At 42.0% G+C, this 20,775-nt stretch overlaps 1 protein-coding gene across 4 annotated transcripts in view; it reads left to right on the forward strand.

Moving 5' to 3' along the window:
- The window catches only part of ATXN10 (ataxin 10), a 177,765-nt gene that overhangs the window by 73,585 nt on the left and 83,405 nt on the right, over nucleotides 1-20,775 (forward strand). For all 4 annotated transcript variants that reach the window (XR_008445974.1, XR_008445973.1, XR_008445975.1 and 1 more), the window contains exon 6: nucleotides 17,159-17,239. Coding sequence is in view for 1 of the 4 variants with exons in the window: in XM_054038347.1 (XP_053894322.1) it covers nucleotides 17,159-17,239 (81 nt within the window). In the remaining 3 variants the exon portion in view is untranslated. The remainder of the gene's footprint in view (nucleotides 1-17,158; nucleotides 17,240-20,775) is intronic.

Consider the following 20,775-nt stretch of genomic DNA (forward strand, 5'->3'; position numbering starts at 1 on the left):
GCAATAAAGAGTTCAGGCCTCTGTGCCGCGGCTACCGCATGGCACAGCAACCTTTTTAAGCAACTATAATGTTATATTTGGGCTCACTAAAATGGTACTATTTTCTTCAAGAAGTTACATTGGCTGCCTGTTTTTTAAAGAATTAAAAATGTTCTTAATGTTAACATAATTCCTGCATACCTTGTTGAAATGCAATCTTTTAATCTGAGTGTCCAAAGCAGTTTGAAACTTGCTGTTCAGCACATGAATGAGATCTGTATTTGTTCTTCTCATGTTAGCTCTTGGCTCTGCCAAATGCTGATTCTTGGTAATGGAAATATTTCCTCCTTTTCTTAAATAATAACAATTTGTTCATGGCTATAAATTGTAGTCATTATTTTCTTTTCTAAAGTAGAGATGGTCTACATGAACATTTAGATGACAGCAAGTTGAGGTGTAAATCTACCCCACGGCAGCCTGCCATGCACTAACTGTCCGTGTGGACTCTGCTGCAGTGCACTAAAAGTTCCGTAGTGCATTTAATGGGTGTAGATCGAAGTGGACGACTTCTTCTAGAGTTTGCAGTGCTTGCCAAGCCACCCGACAGCAGCTTCATCAGCAGAAAGAAAGGCCCTAAGGCGACCATGAAGTCTGGTTAGTTGACACTCTGGTTAGTCTAGAATCCTACTTTCGATGTCTCCGACTCAAAGAATATTTCCAACATACCTCTGAACTAACCCATAGAATCCCCCCTACCAGCACTACAAAAAAAAGGATTCTGCGTGGACTCCTCCGGGTGGTCGAAACAACAGACTGGATTTCTACATAGATTGCTTCTGTCAACGTGCAAAGGCTGAAATTGTGGAAAAGCCCCATAACCTCAGCCATGCTGAACACAACGCCATCTACAGCCTCAGAAACAACCCTGACATCATAATCAAAAAGGCTGACAAAGGAGGTGCTGTCATCGTTGTGAATAAATTGGAATATGACCAAGAGGCTGCTAGACAGCTCTCTAACACCACATTCTACAGACCATTATCCTCTGATCCCACTGAGGATTACCTAAAGAAACTACACCATCTGCTTAAAAAAAACTCCCTGACAAAGCACCGGAACAAATCTGTACAGACACATGCCTAGAACCCTGACCAGGGGTATTCTATTTGCTACCCAAAATCCATAAACCTGGAAATCCTGGACGCCCCATCATCTCAGGCATTGGCACCCTAACATCAGGCTTGTCTGGTTATGTGGACTCTCTCCTCAGACCCTACGCTATCAGCACTCCCAGCTATCTTCGAGACACCACTGACTTCCTGAGGAAACTACAATCCATCGGTTATCTTCCAGAAAACACCATCCTGGCCTCTATGGACGTAGAAGCCCTCTACACCAATATTCCACACAAAGGTGGACTACAAGCTATCAGGAACAGTATCCCCGATAATGTCACAGCTAACCTGGTGGCTGAACTTTGTGACTTTGTCCTCACCCACAATTATTTCACATTTGGGGACAATATATACCTTCAAGTCAGCGGCACTGCTATGGGTACCCGCATGGCCCCACAGTATGCCAACATTTTTATGGCTGACTTAGAACAACGCTTCCTTAGCTCTCGTCCCCTAACGCCCCTACTCTACTTGCGCTACATTGATGACACCTTCATCATCTGGACCCATGGAAAAGAAGCCCTTGAGGAATTCCACAATAATTTCCATCCCACCATCAACCTCAGCCTAGATCAGTCCACACAAGCGGTCCATTTCCTGGACACTACTGTGCTAATAAGCGATGGTCACATCAATACCACCCTATACCGGAAACCTACTGACAGCTACACTTACCTACATGCCTCCATATTCCATCCAGGACACACTACACGATCCATTGTCTACAGCCAAGCTCTAAGATATAACCGCATTTGCTCCAATCCCTCAGATAGAGACCAGCACCTACAAGATCTCTGTCAAGCATTCTTAAAACTACAATACCCACCTGCTGAAGTGAAAAAACAGATTGACAGAGCCAGACGAGTACCCAGAAGTCACCTCCTACAAGACAGGCCCAACAAAGAAAATAACAGAACACCACTAGCTGTCACCTTCAGCCCCCAACTAAAACCTCTCCAGCGCATCATCAGAGATCTACAACCTATCCTGAAAGATGATCCTTTATTCTCACAGATCTTGGGAGACAGACCTGTCCTCGCTTATAGACAACCCCCCAACCTAAAGCAAATACTCACCAGCAACCACACATCACTGAACAAAAACACTGACCCAGGAACCTATCCTTGTAACAAAGCCCGATGCCAACTCTGTCCACATATCTATTCAAGTGACATCATCATAGGACCTAATCACATCAGCCATACCATCAGGGGCTCGTTCACCTGCACATCTACCAATGTGATATATGCCATCATGTGCCAGCAATGCCCCTCTGCCATGTACATTGGCCAAACCGGACAGTCTCTCCGCAAAAGAATTAATGGACACAAATCTGACATCAGGAATCATAATACTCAAAAACCAGTGGGAGAACACTTTAACCTGTCTGGCCATTCAATGACAGACCTGCGGGTGGCTATCTTACAACAGAAACACTTCAAAAACAGACTCCAACGAGAGACTGCTGAGCTGGAATTGATATGCAAACTAGATACAATCAACTCAGGATTGAATAAGGACTGGGAATGGCTGAGCCATTACAAACATTAAATCTATCTCCCCTTGTGAGAATACTTACATTTCTTATCAAACTGTCTGTACTGGGCTAGCTTGATTATCACTTCAAAAATTTTTTTTTCTCTTAATTGGCCTCTCAGAGTTGGTAAGACAACTCCCACCTGTTCATGCTCTCTGTATGTGTGTATCTCCTCAATATATGTTCCACTCTATATGCATCCGAAGAAGTGGGCAGTAGCCCACGAAAGCTTATGCTCTAATAAATTTGTTAGTCTCTAAGGTGCCACAAGTACTCCTGTTCGTTTTTTCTGGTTAGTTGACACTCACCGACAACATGCACCATTGACTGACAGAGACTACATTGACAAAGTGGGTCATCATGCAGACCCCATGGTTGAACAGTTGGATCAGCAACAAAGAAACCATTCCAAACGTCTATAGCTGACCACTCATCACATTTAGGGTTGCTGCTGACCGATTCTGATCATAGACTCATAGACTCTAAGGTCAGAAGGGACCATTATGATCATCTAGTCTGACCTCCCGCATGATGCGGGCCACAAAAGCTGACCCACCCACTCCTGGAAGAATTCTCTCCCTTGACTCAGCTGTTGAAGTCCCCAAATCATGATTTAAAGACCTCAAATCGCTGAGAATCCTCCACCAAGCGACCCCTGCCCCATGCTGCGGAGGAAGGCGAAAAACCTGCAGGGCCTCTACCAATCTACCCTGGAGGAAAATTCCTTCCCAACCCCAAATATGGCGATCAGCTGAACCCCGAGCATGCGGGCAAGATTCTCTAGCCAGACAGATCTGGCAGTTGAGACCACACAGTGGTGCAATCCTGTGGCTTTCTCGTCATCGGCCCAGCTTTAAGAGTTCTCCAACTCAACGTTGAGGGTTTGTCAGCATCCAAGCGCAATGTAATCAAAGTGAGCTATGGAGCTTTTAGCATGCAGCAGAAGGGTCCACATGGACACTTAGTCTGCGGCAGGCTAAAGCGGGATAGATTTATACAAAGTGTTTGTGTAGCAGATGTAAGTGTTCATCAGTTTTAGCCTCCGATGAATTACACAGGTAAATATTCACAGTGCTGAAGTTACTTTTAAAGTTAATGCCATCAACCATTAGGACACAGAGAGGACAAATATTGTGACTAATGCACTGCCTGAACTTTTCTTTCTTCCCACTGCTCTATTAGTCCAGTACCGATGGGTTTTCTGCCTTTGACCCACACTTGGGAAGCAAATATCCTACTTGTAATTTTTTTCCCCCAGTGATTTGATGGTTCCACTTGCTGGCAAGTACTGTGCACATTTTTGGAATCCAGTGTTCTGTCTCCGCATTGGAAAGCAGAGGAGTCCTCAGGTAGAGCTCAGGAGGAACCTCTCTTTCCAGGCATGATTTTGGCTTCTTTTCCTTCCTTTCCCTCTAGTCCAGTAGCAGTTCTGGTAGGGAGCAGTTATGCAGTTCTGGTAGAGAGAGGGTCTTGAAGGGAGAGGTTCCTTTAGCCAAGCAGTACCTTCACAGTGCTTCCATATTAGCAGCAGCTGTTGTATCAGGCCTTCTTCCTGCTCTCAGCTTAGCAGTTCTAGGAGGATCCTTTTGAGGGTCTTGATGCCTCTTTCAAAGGCAGAGCCTAGATTTCCAGAATATCAAAAGGCAGGAGAAGGTGGCAGAGAGATGTCATTCAGGAGCAAGGATCAGGTCACTTGCAAGGGAAAAAAATGCCATAAGTTTGGAAACCCTGCTTCAATCAGAGATGCTTCTAGCACCATTGCCTGTCCTCTTTCTTCATCATCTTTGTGATCATCTGGTGTTTCTACAGTTTTTCACATTTCCCTCTGTGAAAGGGACTCTCAGTTCAGGGACATCTATGATTCCCATTCTGCATTGAAAACTGAAGCCACCCGTTATCTAAGTAGCCTTTGTAAGTTCAAGGAGTCCATCCATACTCCACATCGAGGTGTTGGAATTTTGAACACTATAACTGGCATTGAAAGCTCTCCCTTGTATTGAGAGCTTTAGTATTTTAGATCATTGCTATAGATGATACTGACACAAAGTATTACCTCACTTATTGGGGAGGCGACAGCTCTGTCCCATACTGTGTGGTCTTGTCTTTGGGGATGATGAGTTCTTCACTAAATGTTTCCAGTGGCACCTGTATCTGGTGGGCAGTAATTAAGACAAAGAAAGAAGTCATCTCTGTGTTGTGTGTAAATGGATCAGACTTTGTATTCAATCCTGTGACCATGTGAAATTAACAAGACTGGATGGTCTGGTTGCTTGTGTGGCATGCTTCAGAAATGCTTCAGTTTCTGCCATCTGTGAAGTCACCTGGAGATTAATTCATGCCTTTACTCAACATCATTCTCTTAATTTAAGAGCTAAGTTGCTCCACCCACCTCCGCACAGGTACTCTTTTTGGGAACTTGACTCTAGGGTTGACTCCAACCAACTAATTAATTAACTTGTTAGGTAATGCATTTTTAAACTGCCTCTCATTTTCCTAGTCTACACAAGTTTCACAGTCTACTTGTTTGTGGTGACCAGTCCTTTAGTCTTGTTCCTTTTCTGGGGTCTGCTACTTCTCATCAGTCTCCTGAGAGTGGTAATCTGCAGAGACCATTCTTAACGAAGAAAAAGGTTACCTCTCTGTAAATGGAGTTCTCCGAAATGTTTCCTGGGCAGATGTATGTGTGATGGGGTGTACAAACCCCACACTGGGCAACAAGGTGTTAAGGGATTATTTTGGGCTCAACCAGCCCCGCCCTGCCACACCTGCAGCAAATGCTCCATCTGCTGGAGGAATTAAAAGGCAGGGAATTACTGTAGCTCATTTGGATGGCAGAGCTGGAGGTGAGCAGACACAGCAGCTGGAGCAGCCCACAGCTCCAGCAGCATAAAGCAGAGGGAAGCCTGAAGGCTCTGATACAGCTGCCCAAAGGGGCCCTCCCTGAGGGAAGGGAGGACCCACCCCAGAGACAACCAGAGAGGAAAGTATCCTGGGGACCTTGGACATTGGTAACTCCCTTTTACTACTTTTAGTTTGGATTTCCCCACCAGGAGAAGGCCTGAGACCAGGGATGGGCAAACTATGGCCTGGGGGGCCGCATCCGGCCCTTCAGACAATTTAATCCGGCCCTCGAGCTCCCGTCGGGGAGCAGGGTCCAGGGCTTGCCCCGCTCTGCACATTCCGTGGCGCCATGCGGCTCCCAAAAGCAGTGGCATGTCCCCCCTCTGGCTCCTACGTATGCTGCCCCTGCCCCAAGTGCCGCCCCTGCAGCTCCCATTGGCCGGGAACCGCGGCCAATGGGAGCTGCAGGGGCGGCACCTGTGGACAGGGTGGTGCACAGAGTTGCCTGGCTGCCCCTCTGCGTAGGAGCTGGAGGGGGACATGCCACTGCTTCTGGGAGCTGCTTGAGGGAAGCGCCACCCAAAGCCTGCATCCCTGACATCTTCCTGTGCCCCAACCCCGTGCCCCAGCCTTATCCTCCTCCCGCCCTCCAAACCTCTCAGTCCCAGCCTGGAGCCCCTCCTGAACTCCTCATTTTTGGCCCTACCCCAGAGCCTGCACCCCCAGCCGGAGCCCTCACTCCCTCGTGCACCCCAACCTCCAATTTCATGAGCATTCATTGCCCACCATACAATTTCCATACCCAGATGTGGCCCTTGGGCCAAAAAGTTTGCCCACCCCTGTCCTAGACTAAGCTGACCCCTGTGGGGGAGGGAAGGGAGATGAGAGGAAGGCGCCCATGGAGGATAGCCTTAAGCAGCCTTGGTTGCCAGACTACTGGTAGCCCAAAGGTCCCTGGGTTGGAGCCTGGTGGAGTGGGAGAGCTCAGGCTCCCCTCCACACAACCTCCTTGGATGTCAAGTGTTGCAGCCGTGACCGCTAGGACATTCTCCCCAACCAGACCCCGGGTGAGGGCCATTACAGTATTCTCACCCACTTTATAGCCTTTGGCTGACATTTTGAAGCATAAGAAGGAACTGAGTGCTTTCAGGGCCGAATGCTGTTGAAATGTATGTAGCCTGGCCCAATGTGTGGAACTGTATTTGAGCTTGTACAAAGCCCTACTGGTTGCTGCTTTCAGGATCTTTCTAGGGCCTGTGGTGCTGAAGGACATACTCATGCTTCAAACAGCATGGGTCTGCAAGGGCAATAGGTCTGCAGTTGCAGGTTACTAACCTACCTTTCCTTGGGTAATTTGACAAACGATGTTAACAGAATTATACTATATTACTTTTCTTTGCTAAAGCCCAGCTGTACAATAAAAACTCTTGTTTTCCAGCAGTATTTTCTGTCTTGGTCCTCTGTCTGAAAAGACCATTTGCTATCTAGTGTGAGGGCTTAAACATTTATTTGATAGCTAGAGCGTAAAATATTTGTATTGCAATGTGCAAGTGCAGGGAGGTGCCCCTTTACCCATTGCATGGAGCTCTCAGTCCAGGCTCCCTGATGCCTACTCCTGTGGGAATTAAAAATTCTGCGCATAATATTTTAAAATTCTGCATATTTTATTTGTCAAAATAACACAATATAATCATGCCAGTTTCAATTCTTGTAGTAATTTTTTTCAAAATATCTGTCAGCAATTGTCAGACAACAAAAAAGATTCGGGAAATGTCTTTTGACAAATAGGTTTCTTACGAGACATATTAATACAGAACTCTGAGTAATAATTCATTTAAACTACAATACAGAAACATGTTTCCTGCTTCCCTCAAAGGCTTGAGGGAGTCAGGGGTAACAGGAGCTGAGAGAGGGGGAAATACTGGGAAGGAGCCTGGATGTGAACTTTGAAGATTGTTGAATGTAGGTGGGAGAAGTATGCAACGGGTTTTTTTGGAGGGTGGGGAGGGATTGTTAGGGAGCCTCCACCATGTAGACCTTGGCTGACCCCTAGCCTCTCTCATTCAGTCAGGCACATCTGCTCCTGTCCCCATGTGTCCCTGCACCCCCACTCAGCCACCTCCTCCCACATCCCCATGTGGTCCTCCACCCCCAGTCAGCCTGCCAGCCCTTCCTCCCCCTTGTGTCCCTGCACCTCCCTCCCCTGGTCCCCATGTTGTCCTGTACCCCCACTCAACCACCCCTCCTCCTTGTCCCCATATGGCCCTGCAATCCCATTCCCATTCAGCCCTCTCCCCAGTCTGCACCCCTTAATATCCCTTAATAGCCCTTCTGAACCCATCTGTGACCCCTCCAGCAGCCCCTTGTGTCCCATGCTGTCCATCCTCCATATCCCCTGCCTCCTGACTAGGTCTCACGGGCAGGGTGCTGTGAGGAAGGTAGCTTCTTTCTCTTCCTTGTCCGCAGATAGGGCTGTTCCTGCCCGGGACTGGTTACTCTCTGTTCTGGTGCCACCCTGGCCCCTAGTAAGCAAAAGGAGTAACTGCAGCATCTTTCCAGCAGAATGTATTTTCTCTGAGGGAGGGGGGGAAATTCTGCATGGCACATGAATTCTGGATGTGCGCAGTGGCACAAAATTCCCCAAGGAGTACTGATGCCTGTGCATGCTCCCTCCTGGGAGGATGGGTCTCTGATTTGTTGCCCAGGGGAGCAGTTTTCCCTATAATGAGCCTTCCTGTCTGTGGAAAGTTTTAAACTTATAAGCACAGTCTTTCCCACTTGCCCCACTTTTACCTTCTTCTTTTCCTCCTCCTTTATTCACTATGATAGCTTGCAACTCAATCTTTCCTTATGATTTACATCGTGGCTCCTCCTCGTCCCCTGTTGTCTCCACCCGCTCTCCTGTCCACTTGTTCTGGATGAATGGGCCAATAGATATTCCCAGCCCTGTAGAGTATAATTTATTTTGCTGAATATTTTTAATAGTATATCGGTATCACTCATACCCTTAAGTTTAAATCTTGACACTTATACATTAAGCAAGTCAAATACCTATTTTAACATATTTTAAGCAGAAATATATATTCCATAAAATAAGACTCTTTTCTCCTGATTATTTCTTTCAACAATCCCTACCTCTCTAAAGTCACCAGCTGGGAACTGGATGGAGTTGTCCTTAAAAAGTCAATGCTATTTCTGTATCAGCTGGAGGACATACTGTTCAGTGATGCAAGTACTCTCTATCTCCATCCATGTGATCCTACTCCTTTGTAGCACACTCTTCTTCCTCTCTATCCAGGGGAGAAGAGAAGTCAGGAGTAAGAGTAAGTGCTTCAATTCAGTGCAGAGTACAATGAATGGACTTGTTAGAGTTGTTTTCCTTTTAAACTCTTCTTTACATGCAAACAGCTCAGAAAGCCATGCCTTAGGCTCTGGAAAATTGAAGTGTCATTAAGAAATCAGATTTTTTTTCTTCTTCTTTTGGTTTGCAGTAATCAACATAAAAATGTGTTCTGTAGCTGGGAAGCTACTATATGTAGAAGATGCCATATGAGATCAATTTTAAAATCTTGAACCTGCATACATGTGTTTTTAAAATAATTAGGAAAAAGTAGTACAAAATTACATTATAATTCATCCTGACCAAGATCAATGTGTATTCTAAAAGTTGTTTATTCTATAAATGCTTTGGTGGTTCCATTAGAGACGGGAGTACAGTTCATACGATCACTTTCTCTCTGTGTGTGTGGGAGGGGTGCGGGTGGGGTGGGGGAACGTGTCTGTTTTTCAAGAGAGGGGATTGCATTTTTGACCCTAAAGGGCAAAGAACAGAAATTCTCCATTTAAAAAAAAAAAAAATGGAAAGGCATAGTGCACTTCTTGGCCTCTCTGGAAAAATGAGGTAGAAGTGTGGTCAGCTGTCTGGCAGTGAATGTAAGGATTTTTTTGAACATCCACTCTCCTTTAAACCACAGTTCAATGGTGAGTTTAAAGATTAGGTTGTGGGGCTCCCCTTCCCCATTTTCCTGGGGTTATTTAGTTCTAGCCCACGTAAATAAGCACGGGCAGAAAGCACTGCTGCTGTTGGCAGGCCTCTAGCCTGTTGAGGCAAACTAAAGGAAAGTCAGCTGTGCAGTAGAGTGCTGAATCTAGTGCCTTATATAGTATGCATGTAGTATATAAATCACAAAAAAAAGAAGACAGGAATGGTAAAATTTTCTGAACTGGCAATTTCTCTCTCCTCTCACAAATTAGAGTATTTCTTTCTCTTCCCTCTATTAGGCTTGTACTCTCCAGAGAACAATTTTGTTTCTAATTCCTGGAAAGTTGGCATGCTGTCACAGGCTGCAGGTTCCAAATGCAACTAAGGGTTTAAGTGCTACTGACCATTGGAAAACATTTCCTTAATTGTAGTGCTACAACAGTTATTTATTATTTGCAGTAGGATTGCCCTGGTATTCAAGAGCAATTTTAGAAAACCTTTCTCCAATAAATCAAGGTGCACAGCTGGATCTTGCATTGTCTTGTTTCACCTCTCTTTTACTGTATCATTTCTTGTGAAAAGTGAGAGGGGAAAATTATTTGAGTTTCGTATGTGACGCCTCATTGAAATTCTCCAGTAGAGAATAATGTTGTTTCCAACTTAGATGTACCTAAGAAGCTCCTTCTGGTTCCTATCCAATTCAGATGTTAAATCAAAAAGCAGTGACCCTGGTCAGTCACCGAGAATATGCTGATTTTTGGCAGTGTTGATGTAGCACAGTAGGGAAAGAGCAGAGTAGTACACAGGATATACATACAAACATTAGTAAAGTATGCAGAACTTCCATTTTGGCATGAATGAATTTAAATGTTAGCACTCTCTTAATGTCCAGTGGCTGTTCAGTGTTCTGGTAATTATGTGAGAAGAAATTTGTCGTAATTAGTTGTCTGAACCTTTTCCTTTCTGCTTCTTCCAGCGTTGATCAAGTTATGCTTCTTCCTTGAGGAGAGAACAGGTCACGAGCCAGATCATTTTAGGTCCTATTTAAGTATCTGAAAACCACTATGAGATGAGTGAAAAAGAAGGTAGTAAAAGGGGGGGAGGAGGGGGGATCTCCAGAAGTTTTAGAATACTTCCACAAATATTTCTTTAAATATGGGGAGTGCATTTGCTTCCCTTAAACCTATACCAGCAGCAATTCTTTCAGGTACTCATGGCAAATGTGCTTTGGCTAACCTAACAAGTTAGTCTTTCAAAAAAATGTCAAGTGTAGATAACGGTTTGGGGCCTTCCATTCCTCTTGATGGTATTTCTCTGCATGTCTTTTTGTGTGGGATGTACATGATAACTTTTGAAAACCACATCTGATTAATTCCAAAATTTCAGTAAATGTTCTGGGCACCAGTTGGCAGAATCTTGCTCATTTTTTAGTGAAAACCTCGAGAGGAAAATGAGACATGTAGAGCCCCTCATGTCTGGTTATCAAAGTCCAGAGCTTTGAGCAGGTCTATAATTGTCTGTAGATCGCAAAACCAATGGATGACAGCCATTAATACCTTTCCATATAAAACCCTTCTTGTGATCTCAGAGGAGGATGGAAGAGTGGAGCGGAGGATAACACATAAGAATCTGGGGGTGGAAGGGAATTGAGAGATGCAAGAATCCATTGGTGTGCTTGGGAATTTTGGCCTACCAAAGCAATAAAGTGCGCGCCTTTCTAGACATAGGTAGGCTTAGACAGGAGCAGTCCAAGGGAAATTGAGGGGCCCAGAGCATGACATGGACAAATAGACCCCTTTGGCATGAGGATGGGGTAGAGGTTCAGGGAGTCCCTAAAATAGAGGGGTCTGGAAGGGTAGTTCACGTGGTGGTGGTGGGGGAAGTGGAGGAATGCAAGGAACCCCTGGTGTGTTTAATGAGCTCAGCCTACAGAAGCGACAAAGCGTGCGACCCTCTAGCCAACTGTAAAGACAAACTCTGTGATTCAGCAGCAGAACCAAAACAAATATAAAAGTTAATCTGAACTTTGTCTTTTAGACTTAAAAGTTTATTCAAGGGGTTACGTTTTTTATGACCATCCTTCTCTGAGGAACAGATATTATGTGTGCTATTGTGATCTCTGCCTTTGTTACCTCAAGATTTTAGTACTGCAAGGTATTGTGTATGCACTTGCACACTAATATTTTTCTCCTGTGCTTTTGGTAAGTGAGAAGTACTTCGATGGGTGGGGTGGTGTATCTGGTCTAGAGGACTGTGTGAGGGCACATTTCTTTAATTTGCCATTAAATAACTTCATCCTGTAAATTGATTTTAAAAAAAATATATTTTATTAGTCTTATGCAAAGCCAACAAATACTTTTGTTCCTCATACGTCTTTGCCCAAAGGGTATAATTTAAAAGCATTTTGAAAATCCTATTAAGAGTTGCTAGTGAGGCACTATGTTTTTTTGGTTTCATTAGTGGTTAGAGATTTAGATTGGACAGAAGAGGAGAATTTATGAACGTAATCTCTCTTCAAAGTTTGGATGGTCTACCCTGTCAGTACAAATGCTACATTTCAAATACATTGTAAACTACAGAAAAAATTACTATTTCATTCCTAAGTATTTTGGTTTGAATTACAATGATACAAATAATGTGATGTATTCTCACTGAAGTCTTCTTTTGAAGATGAAACATTTAATATAGAGTGGTAGGAAGAGGATCACCATCATTCCATTTTCTGACGTGCAAGACACTGCTCTGTAAGGTTGCTAATGAATACAAATAGACTTAAATCTGGAGCACTACATTTTATGATAAAGTTGATTGCTTACACCCAGCGTTGGTTGGACCAAACTCATTGCTCATCTGGCATGTTTAGCATATACTGGGCTTAAATGTGGCTTATACCATTTCATCTTGGCTACCTCTCAAACTTAGTTTGGCACAATATATCCTTTGTGCTATTGTAAGAGTTTGAACTGAACATCTCCTATGTTTATCTACTTGTGAGCACTTGATTTTTTTGTTTAGGATTTTAGCCAAACACTTAATCTAAAGACAGCCCAGGAAATTGGCATATTTAACACTATTCATTTGTTACTGTATTCTGTTTATATAACAATTCTAATTTTCACCATTTCCTTTACTAAATTGCAGTGGTCACCAGTTTATCCCAGTGGGTCTGCTGTTGGGCTCTGAGCACAATTAAACCTTTCTGAAGCATGGTGTGTGTATCTGAACTGCCTGATATTCAGTTAGCAAGTCATAAACAAACACCTTTTTATTTTAAACTTGGTGAGGGGGGTGGGAGGCTTGTTGGCTCTTTTTTTAAGACTACAAAACAGAAGAGTGGGGAGTCTTTAGATCTTAACTTTTATTTCTTTTTCCTGTTTCACTACCACCAAAATCTCCATGCATAGCAGCAGCGTAAAGGCGGTTTCTGTGTGCCTTTGTGCATGCCTCTCTTCCTCCTCATCCTAATATCTCTTTTGGTGTTGTGTGCTTCAAATATGTTAGCACTCCAATATTTTTATACTTACTCTACATGAGTTAATGGCAATGTGGGAGGATGGGAGAGGAGAAGAAACCTAAATGTGGGTGGTGGAGATATCTGGGGGTATGAATGAAAATTTTAACTTTGGGATCAAGAAAGACAAACAGAACTGCTATGTCCATATTTATAAGCTGAATCCATAAAGGCACTTTCTGAAACATATACCAGAAAGGTCCAAAATGCGGGTTGCGCATCATTGTACTTCTCTCTTTAGGGCTTGAGTCTCCTAGCAGTGTGTAGAGGACTAGCATGCATAGAAGGGAAAGTAGACCTCTACAAAGTTGAAATGCTTATGCTTTATTGAGTAATGCATGTTAGGAGTGTGATGTCTTTTCACCACCTATAGGGGTTTTTCTACACTGCCGGCAAAGCATCCCAGAAGGGTGTAATTTGTACAGCACAGTAACGTACTGCTCTAACTGCCCCTGCTGTCATGCTCTAAAAGGTATCTAGAGTGTGTTAATTCAGTCAGTCCTGTTTGAAACAGGACTATATCAATGTGAACCAGATACCATTTAGAGTGTGCCAGCATGGTCTACACAGCATATTAGAGAGTGCTACAAATCATAGTCCTCTAGTGTGCTTTGCTGGTGCATTGTGTAGACAGGCCTCAAGTACTAGCAGATTTTAAGAATAAGACAAAAATCCAAGAATTCTAAACTGAAAAGCCTACAAGTGTGGATTTAACCTTTAACTGCAGAATTGAAAATCGGAACATAAAACACATTTCCTTGAGGGCAATTTTGCTGTATCCCACTGGTGGAAGAGATTTTCACATGAGGCTAAAACCAACTGTGGGAAGTATGTTTTCATAAAAGCAAATTCAGCTACTGTTTTGTGGATTTCTTCATCATCGTAATAAGTCCTATTTTGGTGTATTGTGAGCTATTAAATGCAGATCCTTTGGTGTTGATGTTGCTATTCATAAAGGCTGAAAGGGGATTTCTTGCTTGTTCATGTGCTTCAGGTTTTGTTGGTTACTTAAATTTCTTGGGAATTTACAATTTGGGAGCCATGTATGGACTGAGGAAAATGTACTTCTATGGTGATTGATATTCCGTGGTCTAATCGAGACCAGTAAGGGTCTGTCACCTTTTCCCTGCAGCTTGGGGTGCCTCACAATGCTTTGCTGCTGTAGTTCCCACATGGGTCACTCTCAAACAGCTTGCCAGTATGTAGGTCACGCTCTGAGTGACTGGGGGAATAGCGACAACCCTGGTTCAGCAACTCTGACCCCAGCAGCCTGTCAGGCAGCCCAGTAGCCACACTCTGGGTTCTAGCAGCCTAGGTTACTATTTGCAGGGTGACCCAACACACTCTTAGTCTTCCCCCCCAAAGATGTGTTCTGCGCCGTCCAGCCCTCTCCTACACAGTTCAGATATAGTAGGTCCATCGCTCTTCTAAGGAGATCAGTATACAACAGTTTGCTACCCTAGTTACCCACACAGTTTACAACACTGGATTAGTTTTGATTAAAGAATAAAACAAGTTTGTTTAACTACAAAGAGAGAGGTTTTAAATGAGTATAAACAAGTATAAAGCATTAAAACAGACTAGACTTGGTTCAAGGTGAAATTCTTACCGCATGCTTCCAGCAACAGGACTGACCAAATTTCAGGTCAGGATCTCTCCCGAAGTTAAATGGGCTGGTTTCTTTTGTCGTCGTCTTAAGGAAAGAGTGAGAGCTGGATGGGGAGAGATACCTAGGGTGTTTTTGCCCCTCACTTTATAGTCCAGTCCCTCTTTGAAATGCATTTTCCTGAGCATTACCCTTAGATAAAGTTCATTCTGGCTGTGAGGTTGGAGTCTTATGGTGAAAGAGGTTTTCATGCTGTTTGCTAAGATGCAGATCTGTTTGTTCCTGTCCCCCTTCCTTTCCAAAGAATCAACTTTGATGACACCTAGCTAGAGGCGTCAGTTTGTCCTTTGTCTTTGAAAATCTGGTTTACCCAGACTTGCGTGGTGAACATATTTCAGACCTAATTTCAGCTTTGTAATTTTACATATGATGTTGCTACACACATTTCACCATGATGTTATTGACCAGGAAGTTATTAGTTTTCAATGATACTTCACAAGGCATATTTTGTACAAAGATTATTACAGTAGTATGTAGGATGTGATTATAGGGGTGCAGTCAGTCATTATGGTGTTCATATGCATAATGGGGAGTTAGGTGCACGACTTCCATTTTGGTCAGTGGAAGTTGTATACTAAAACCATGTAAATTATTCCATTACTGTGTAGAGAATTACTATAGCCATGCATATGATCAACACTTATACATAATTGTTAATGCATATTTACATAATATATCACAATTGTATTATCATAAAAATCTATCCTTCGTTAAACTGCAGCATAGAGTCTACTATACATAATATTTCTATCTATTGTGCTTTCTTCTTTGGAGGTCCCAGATTTCTTTACCATCACTTCTGGTCATGTGTGGTTTTTAAGTGCAGCTACAGCAAAAAGTTTAAGCATAGATAGCTTTCTTACCATTGCTAGTTGCCTTTGGGGCCATTGAAAGAACTCCCATTGACTATCATGGCACCAGCATGTTGTCATGTTGTTGATTGATGGAGATATCAGATCCTCACAATTATGTCTGCTATCCCAGGCTAGAAATGTCCTTTGCAGTATTGGCTGTGCGGAGCAATAAGGTTCAAGGGCCCAAAAGTCTACTAATTCCAGCTTGCTGTTGAAAAAGTCCTGTGCAAACTGACATTATCAGAAAAAACCCAACATTTTAAATCTCATGTCTACCTATGTGGTGGTACTCTTTTCCTCCATTATATGCACGAATAATGAAAACAGTTCCATTATAAAATGTGCCCCCCTCTCCCTCCAAAAAATCACATTTCTCAGTAAATAGAACATGAATCATGGGTTGTAAAACCCATATATGTCACGGGACCTTGTACTCTTTGATTGCTCCAGACTTGGTTGAGTTTTTGTATTCCAAACAGACCTTTTATTAAGGTTGGAGCAGTTCCATATGATTTCCAGGGCACCTATGTATTGAATACACAAGATGCTGTGGATCACCCCTGCAACTTTTATGCAAAGTGGAGCAAAGGAGAGGAGGGAGAGTTGGGAGGAGAGGGAGTTGGCTGGCTTTTTCAGTAGTCCATCTTGTGGGCTTCAAGATATCCTGTTTTTGTCATATGACTCAGTCTAATTATTTTGGATTGGTAATCAAAGGTTGAATAAAATGTACTCTATTTACTGTAAGTATATAATGCAGCATGTTTAATTATATATGTAGCATGTTGTCATTGCTGCTAGAAATTTGATTTGAAAATAAACATGTTCAACTAGTTTGTTTGCAGAGCCAAGAATCTTGATAGTGAATATGGTGAATTTAGTGAGGTCACCATTTTACCATATAGTTGGTACACATAACACTGGATGAGATACTGGTACAAGTAAGGCTTAGAAAGTCAGTCTAATGTGGGCATTAGTACAAAGATAACTGTACCTGTAAGTCACTGCCTGACAGCTTCCAAAAGTTAGTTTCTAATATTGGTTTAAGATCTTGTTATACAACAGAGATGTTTTCTTTGTAACCTGAGAATAGTATTTTACTGCTTTACGTATGAAAAAATCAGTGTCCCTCTGTGTTTCTGAGTTGTTAGAATTTTTTAAGAGAAAAAAGAATTATGTAGCACAATTCTCTTGATTATTTGTTAGGTTTAGAAGCTTTGCTTCTGAGATGAATGGTATAACAATTTTCAATCTTGGCTTTTTGCTGAGGTCTATAAAGACTTGGATTGATGTTTTATTACTTGAATTATGGTAAGATTTTTCTTGTCTATAACTGGAAAAAGACTTGTCCAGCTTTCCTTCAATTGCTTGAGTAAATCTGAGTTGCAGTGATACAGATTGGTCTGTACCCAGTGGAGGATGTGTTTAGAATGTGAATAATTAGGTGTGTTGACTGTTTGTATCAGGTAGCAGGTAACACTAGTAACATGAAAGGAGCCATGTACTAATTAAAATTACAAACGTCCAAAACAGTAATATAAATAGACATAGAGGAAATGCGAAATAACTACATTTTCACTGTAAAACCAATAATGCTTTTTTCTTCTGTTCTTTAGGTTCTTGATTGTTACAGACCATTTGCTGAAATGTCCAGAGCTGGTAAAAGTCATGTATGCCAAACTGAGCAATCAAGAAAGGTAACCCCAAAAACCAATGTGGCTTTTAGTATTTAGCATTCCATATACAGTATCCTGTTCACATGATTGAAAAACTGTGTGGTTTCGTAGCTGGCACATCATCTCTAAATACATGTTTCTATGTCAGTAATGGTTTTAAATTGGTTGGTTAACATTACAGCTTAGCCACAACTGGCAGTGATTTATGTAGGGTTGCAGAATCCAGGTTGGCGCCATTACTCAATAAAGAAATACAAAAAAAAAAAAAAAAAAAAAATTAAAGGCAAGATTTCATGCTTGTGCCTTGATTTCATAAGAGCACCGCACCCTGCTACATTTTAGAGCTGCATTTTAAATATCCTCAGCTGTTCGTATCACAGTTGTGATAACTAGAAATTAAAAGGAAGTCTGATAGAATGGATTTACGGTAGTTGGTGTGCTTCAGTCTGTTCAGTTGAAAATTATAGACATGTATTTGCTTATGATTACTCAGTGTGTTTTTTAAAGATCTTCATTGCACATTTGAAAACTTGAGTCTAGAAAAAACAAAATAAGCATATTCATCTGTAAAGACTCTGGTTTTTACAAGGGGAAAAGTGTAAAATTTACTTAAGGTTAGAATTATTAACTCTTGAGAATCTTGCAATATAAGCAGGGGGGAGGTGGTTTAGATAGGAGAGAGCTTGAGCTTCTCATAGTCCTGTGCACTTTACATTGCATATTTTTACCCTTATTAAAAGTTGCCACTATCCTTCCCATTACCATCAGTGGGACAGAAGCCACAAGATTGCATGAATTAGGTTGACTACCATCTCCTATCGCTTTTGTAGGTGCAAGATGCTGTAGAGGTGGTCACCCATCTCTTCATTGTTTTCCGTGGGACTATTGTCGGGCTGCCCTCCGAGAAGATGGCAGCTCCCTGGGCAGTATGACTTAAAAACTGGACAGAGAACTATGAAAAGGCAGGGAGAGTGGGAGAATGGAATGGGTTGAGAACTATAGGGGAAAGAGCAAAAATATAGGGGTAGGTTTAGGACAGAAGACTGTAAGAAGGGCAGGAGACTAGGTGGAGCAGGGAGGGTGCCTGGCAGAGGATGGGCTGACAGAATGGGGAAGAATAACAGCTTATCTCCTACCGCCCCCAGAACCAGGGAGTCCCTACTCAGACAATCAGTCGGAAGGGAAAAGTGGCTATTTTAAACCTCAAGCATTTTTGAGGGGTGTAACTAGTGATATTTTTTTATTTTGTGGGATTATTTGGTACTGAGTTAGATTGTTAATTTTTAATTGTAGCAGTGGAAAAGTTTGCTTGATTCGTCAGTTCTTGGAAAGGGGTCGGACTGCCAGATTCCATCTGTAGCATGTGACTTGTCATAGTAAAGTGCTATGCTGCTACAGCTGGTCAACCTACTGAACAAACATTTTCAATGCACTTATTACACCTATTATGAATCACAAGAATTCTGCAAATCAGCAATCAAAGTTAACAAACTTAAAAAAAGGAAAATTAATCAAAATGTGCAGATAGTTCATCTGAAAATGGTTAGTTTAGTTTTAATTTAAGAGTTATATATAATGTACTAGTAAATGTGCTGCAAAATATTTTGTAAGATCTTTAATATTACTAAGATCTCAGAACTCTGCTATTGAATCTTATGCCTATAATTCCCTTTGTCATATTTCAGAGTGTATTCTCTGTCTCACATGACCAATGAGAGAAAAAGTCCAGTGCATGTAAAAATGTCCTGACTGCCCTTAGCTGGACAGAAAAGAGGCATTGTAAACCAGAGCATGGGGCATTATTGTCTCATTCTGAGACAAGTCAGAGAAACTTCACTACAAGGGTGCCACCTTGGGTGTCCGTTAAAGCTGACTTTATGGATGAGGACAGAAGGGATGCAATATTGAGGTGTCTGGGATGACAATTTAAGCTTACAAATACATACAAACTCTCTCTGTTACCTGTTTATGCTGTATATTTCACATTAAATGTACTTATTTCAAATCTGTTTACAGGAAATTAACTATGTTGATAGCATTTGTTGGTACACAAATTAGTGGTGGCCCTTAAAAACTTGCCAGTTGCCTTAGAGAACTAAAGTTTATGCAATTGGAGAACTGCAGTATTTGCACTAGTCAAGGTATTTTCTGTAATCAGGGCCCAATGCACTTGTGATGCTGAGGAACTTGCCAAAGAGTTGCCCTGCTTGCTGTGGTAATGAGCCCCAGAATCTAAAGTTTCAATTAAAAAACAAATACATTTCTGCCCTTTATAGCTATGAAGAAAAATATTCAAATGTTAATTGAATGTACCCAATATGGTGACGCGTGCCTAAGTCTGCAGATAGCCTGCAACAGTAGCTCTGAGTGGTCTGAACTGCCCATCTATCTCAGTGATGTTCTAGCTCTGAAAACTAATGATTACACTTAAATGTTTGTGTTAACCATTTCTCTGTTGATGATTGTTGCAGAAACATCCAACCAGAATAATATGGTGAAAGATTTTCTTTAAGAGCCAGTTGAAATGTGCCAAATTCCAGAGACTTCCTCAGCTATTCCGCAATATTTTGCAGAAATTTTAATAGAAAAGTTTCTTTAAAACAAATCTGTGTAGAACATGCACAACACTAATTAGTTCTCTAAACTAATTGCATGTTAGAATTTTTTAAACTAAAGTGTACAAATTTACCATGTTATCTGTTATTTTTTTTTAAGGGAAAATCCTCTCCTTCATAGCGAATCTTTTTATTCCCGTAGAGATCTTCCAGTTGCCCTGAATCTTTTTTTATTCCCTTCACTCTTAAATTAAGAACAAACAAACAAAAAACCCCAATCAACCACCCAACCTTCAGGTGTTTGATAGAACTTTCAATTATTTGCATCTTGCTGTTTTGGTTTTATTTGAAAGGACACAGAAGCACATCACAGTGAATGGTGCAAACCTTAGTAAAATTTTCAGCAGTAAAACAGTTCCCAAACAGTTTCTATTTTGAAAAGTTAATTAGTATAAATGGCATCATTATTCAGCATACATACTACTTTGCTGTATTCAGAGTCCTATCTGCTTACTGGTAGTAATAAAAATAAAGTTTTTTTTTTTTATTATTACTTTTTACTCCGATTAGTACTGCAGAGCCAACATTTCTAAAGGATAGTCAGCTGGATTATATTCCTTCACGTCTTTAGTAAGTTCTGATGAGTTGCACTTGTACCAGCCCCTTTAAGGTGTAATTTGAAGACATCACTGTTAGGCCCTCAGTTACACTTTCCCCAACTTACCTTGCAGAACCTTTAGTACTGAAGATGCACGAGAAGGAAAGATCTGAGGTTAAATTCACAGGGCTGGCAGTTAACAACCTCTTTTTAGGTCATCTTTTCTTATCTGTTATCTTCTGGTCTTCAAACAACCCCCCAACCTCACCAAGCTCATCATCAGAAGCAAGCTCCCCACAAACAAAGACACACCAACTTAAAGCAGCACCAGCCCCTTCCATAATAGATGCAAAACTTGCAGACATATCTCCACTGCTACAATGATTAATATTCCCCACAACACA

This window comes from Malaclemys terrapin, chromosome 1 (assembly GCF_027887155.1).
Source record: "Malaclemys terrapin pileata isolate rMalTer1 chromosome 1, rMalTer1.hap1, whole genome shotgun sequence".
NCBI lineage: Eukaryota > Metazoa > Chordata > Testudines > Emydidae > Malaclemys > Malaclemys terrapin.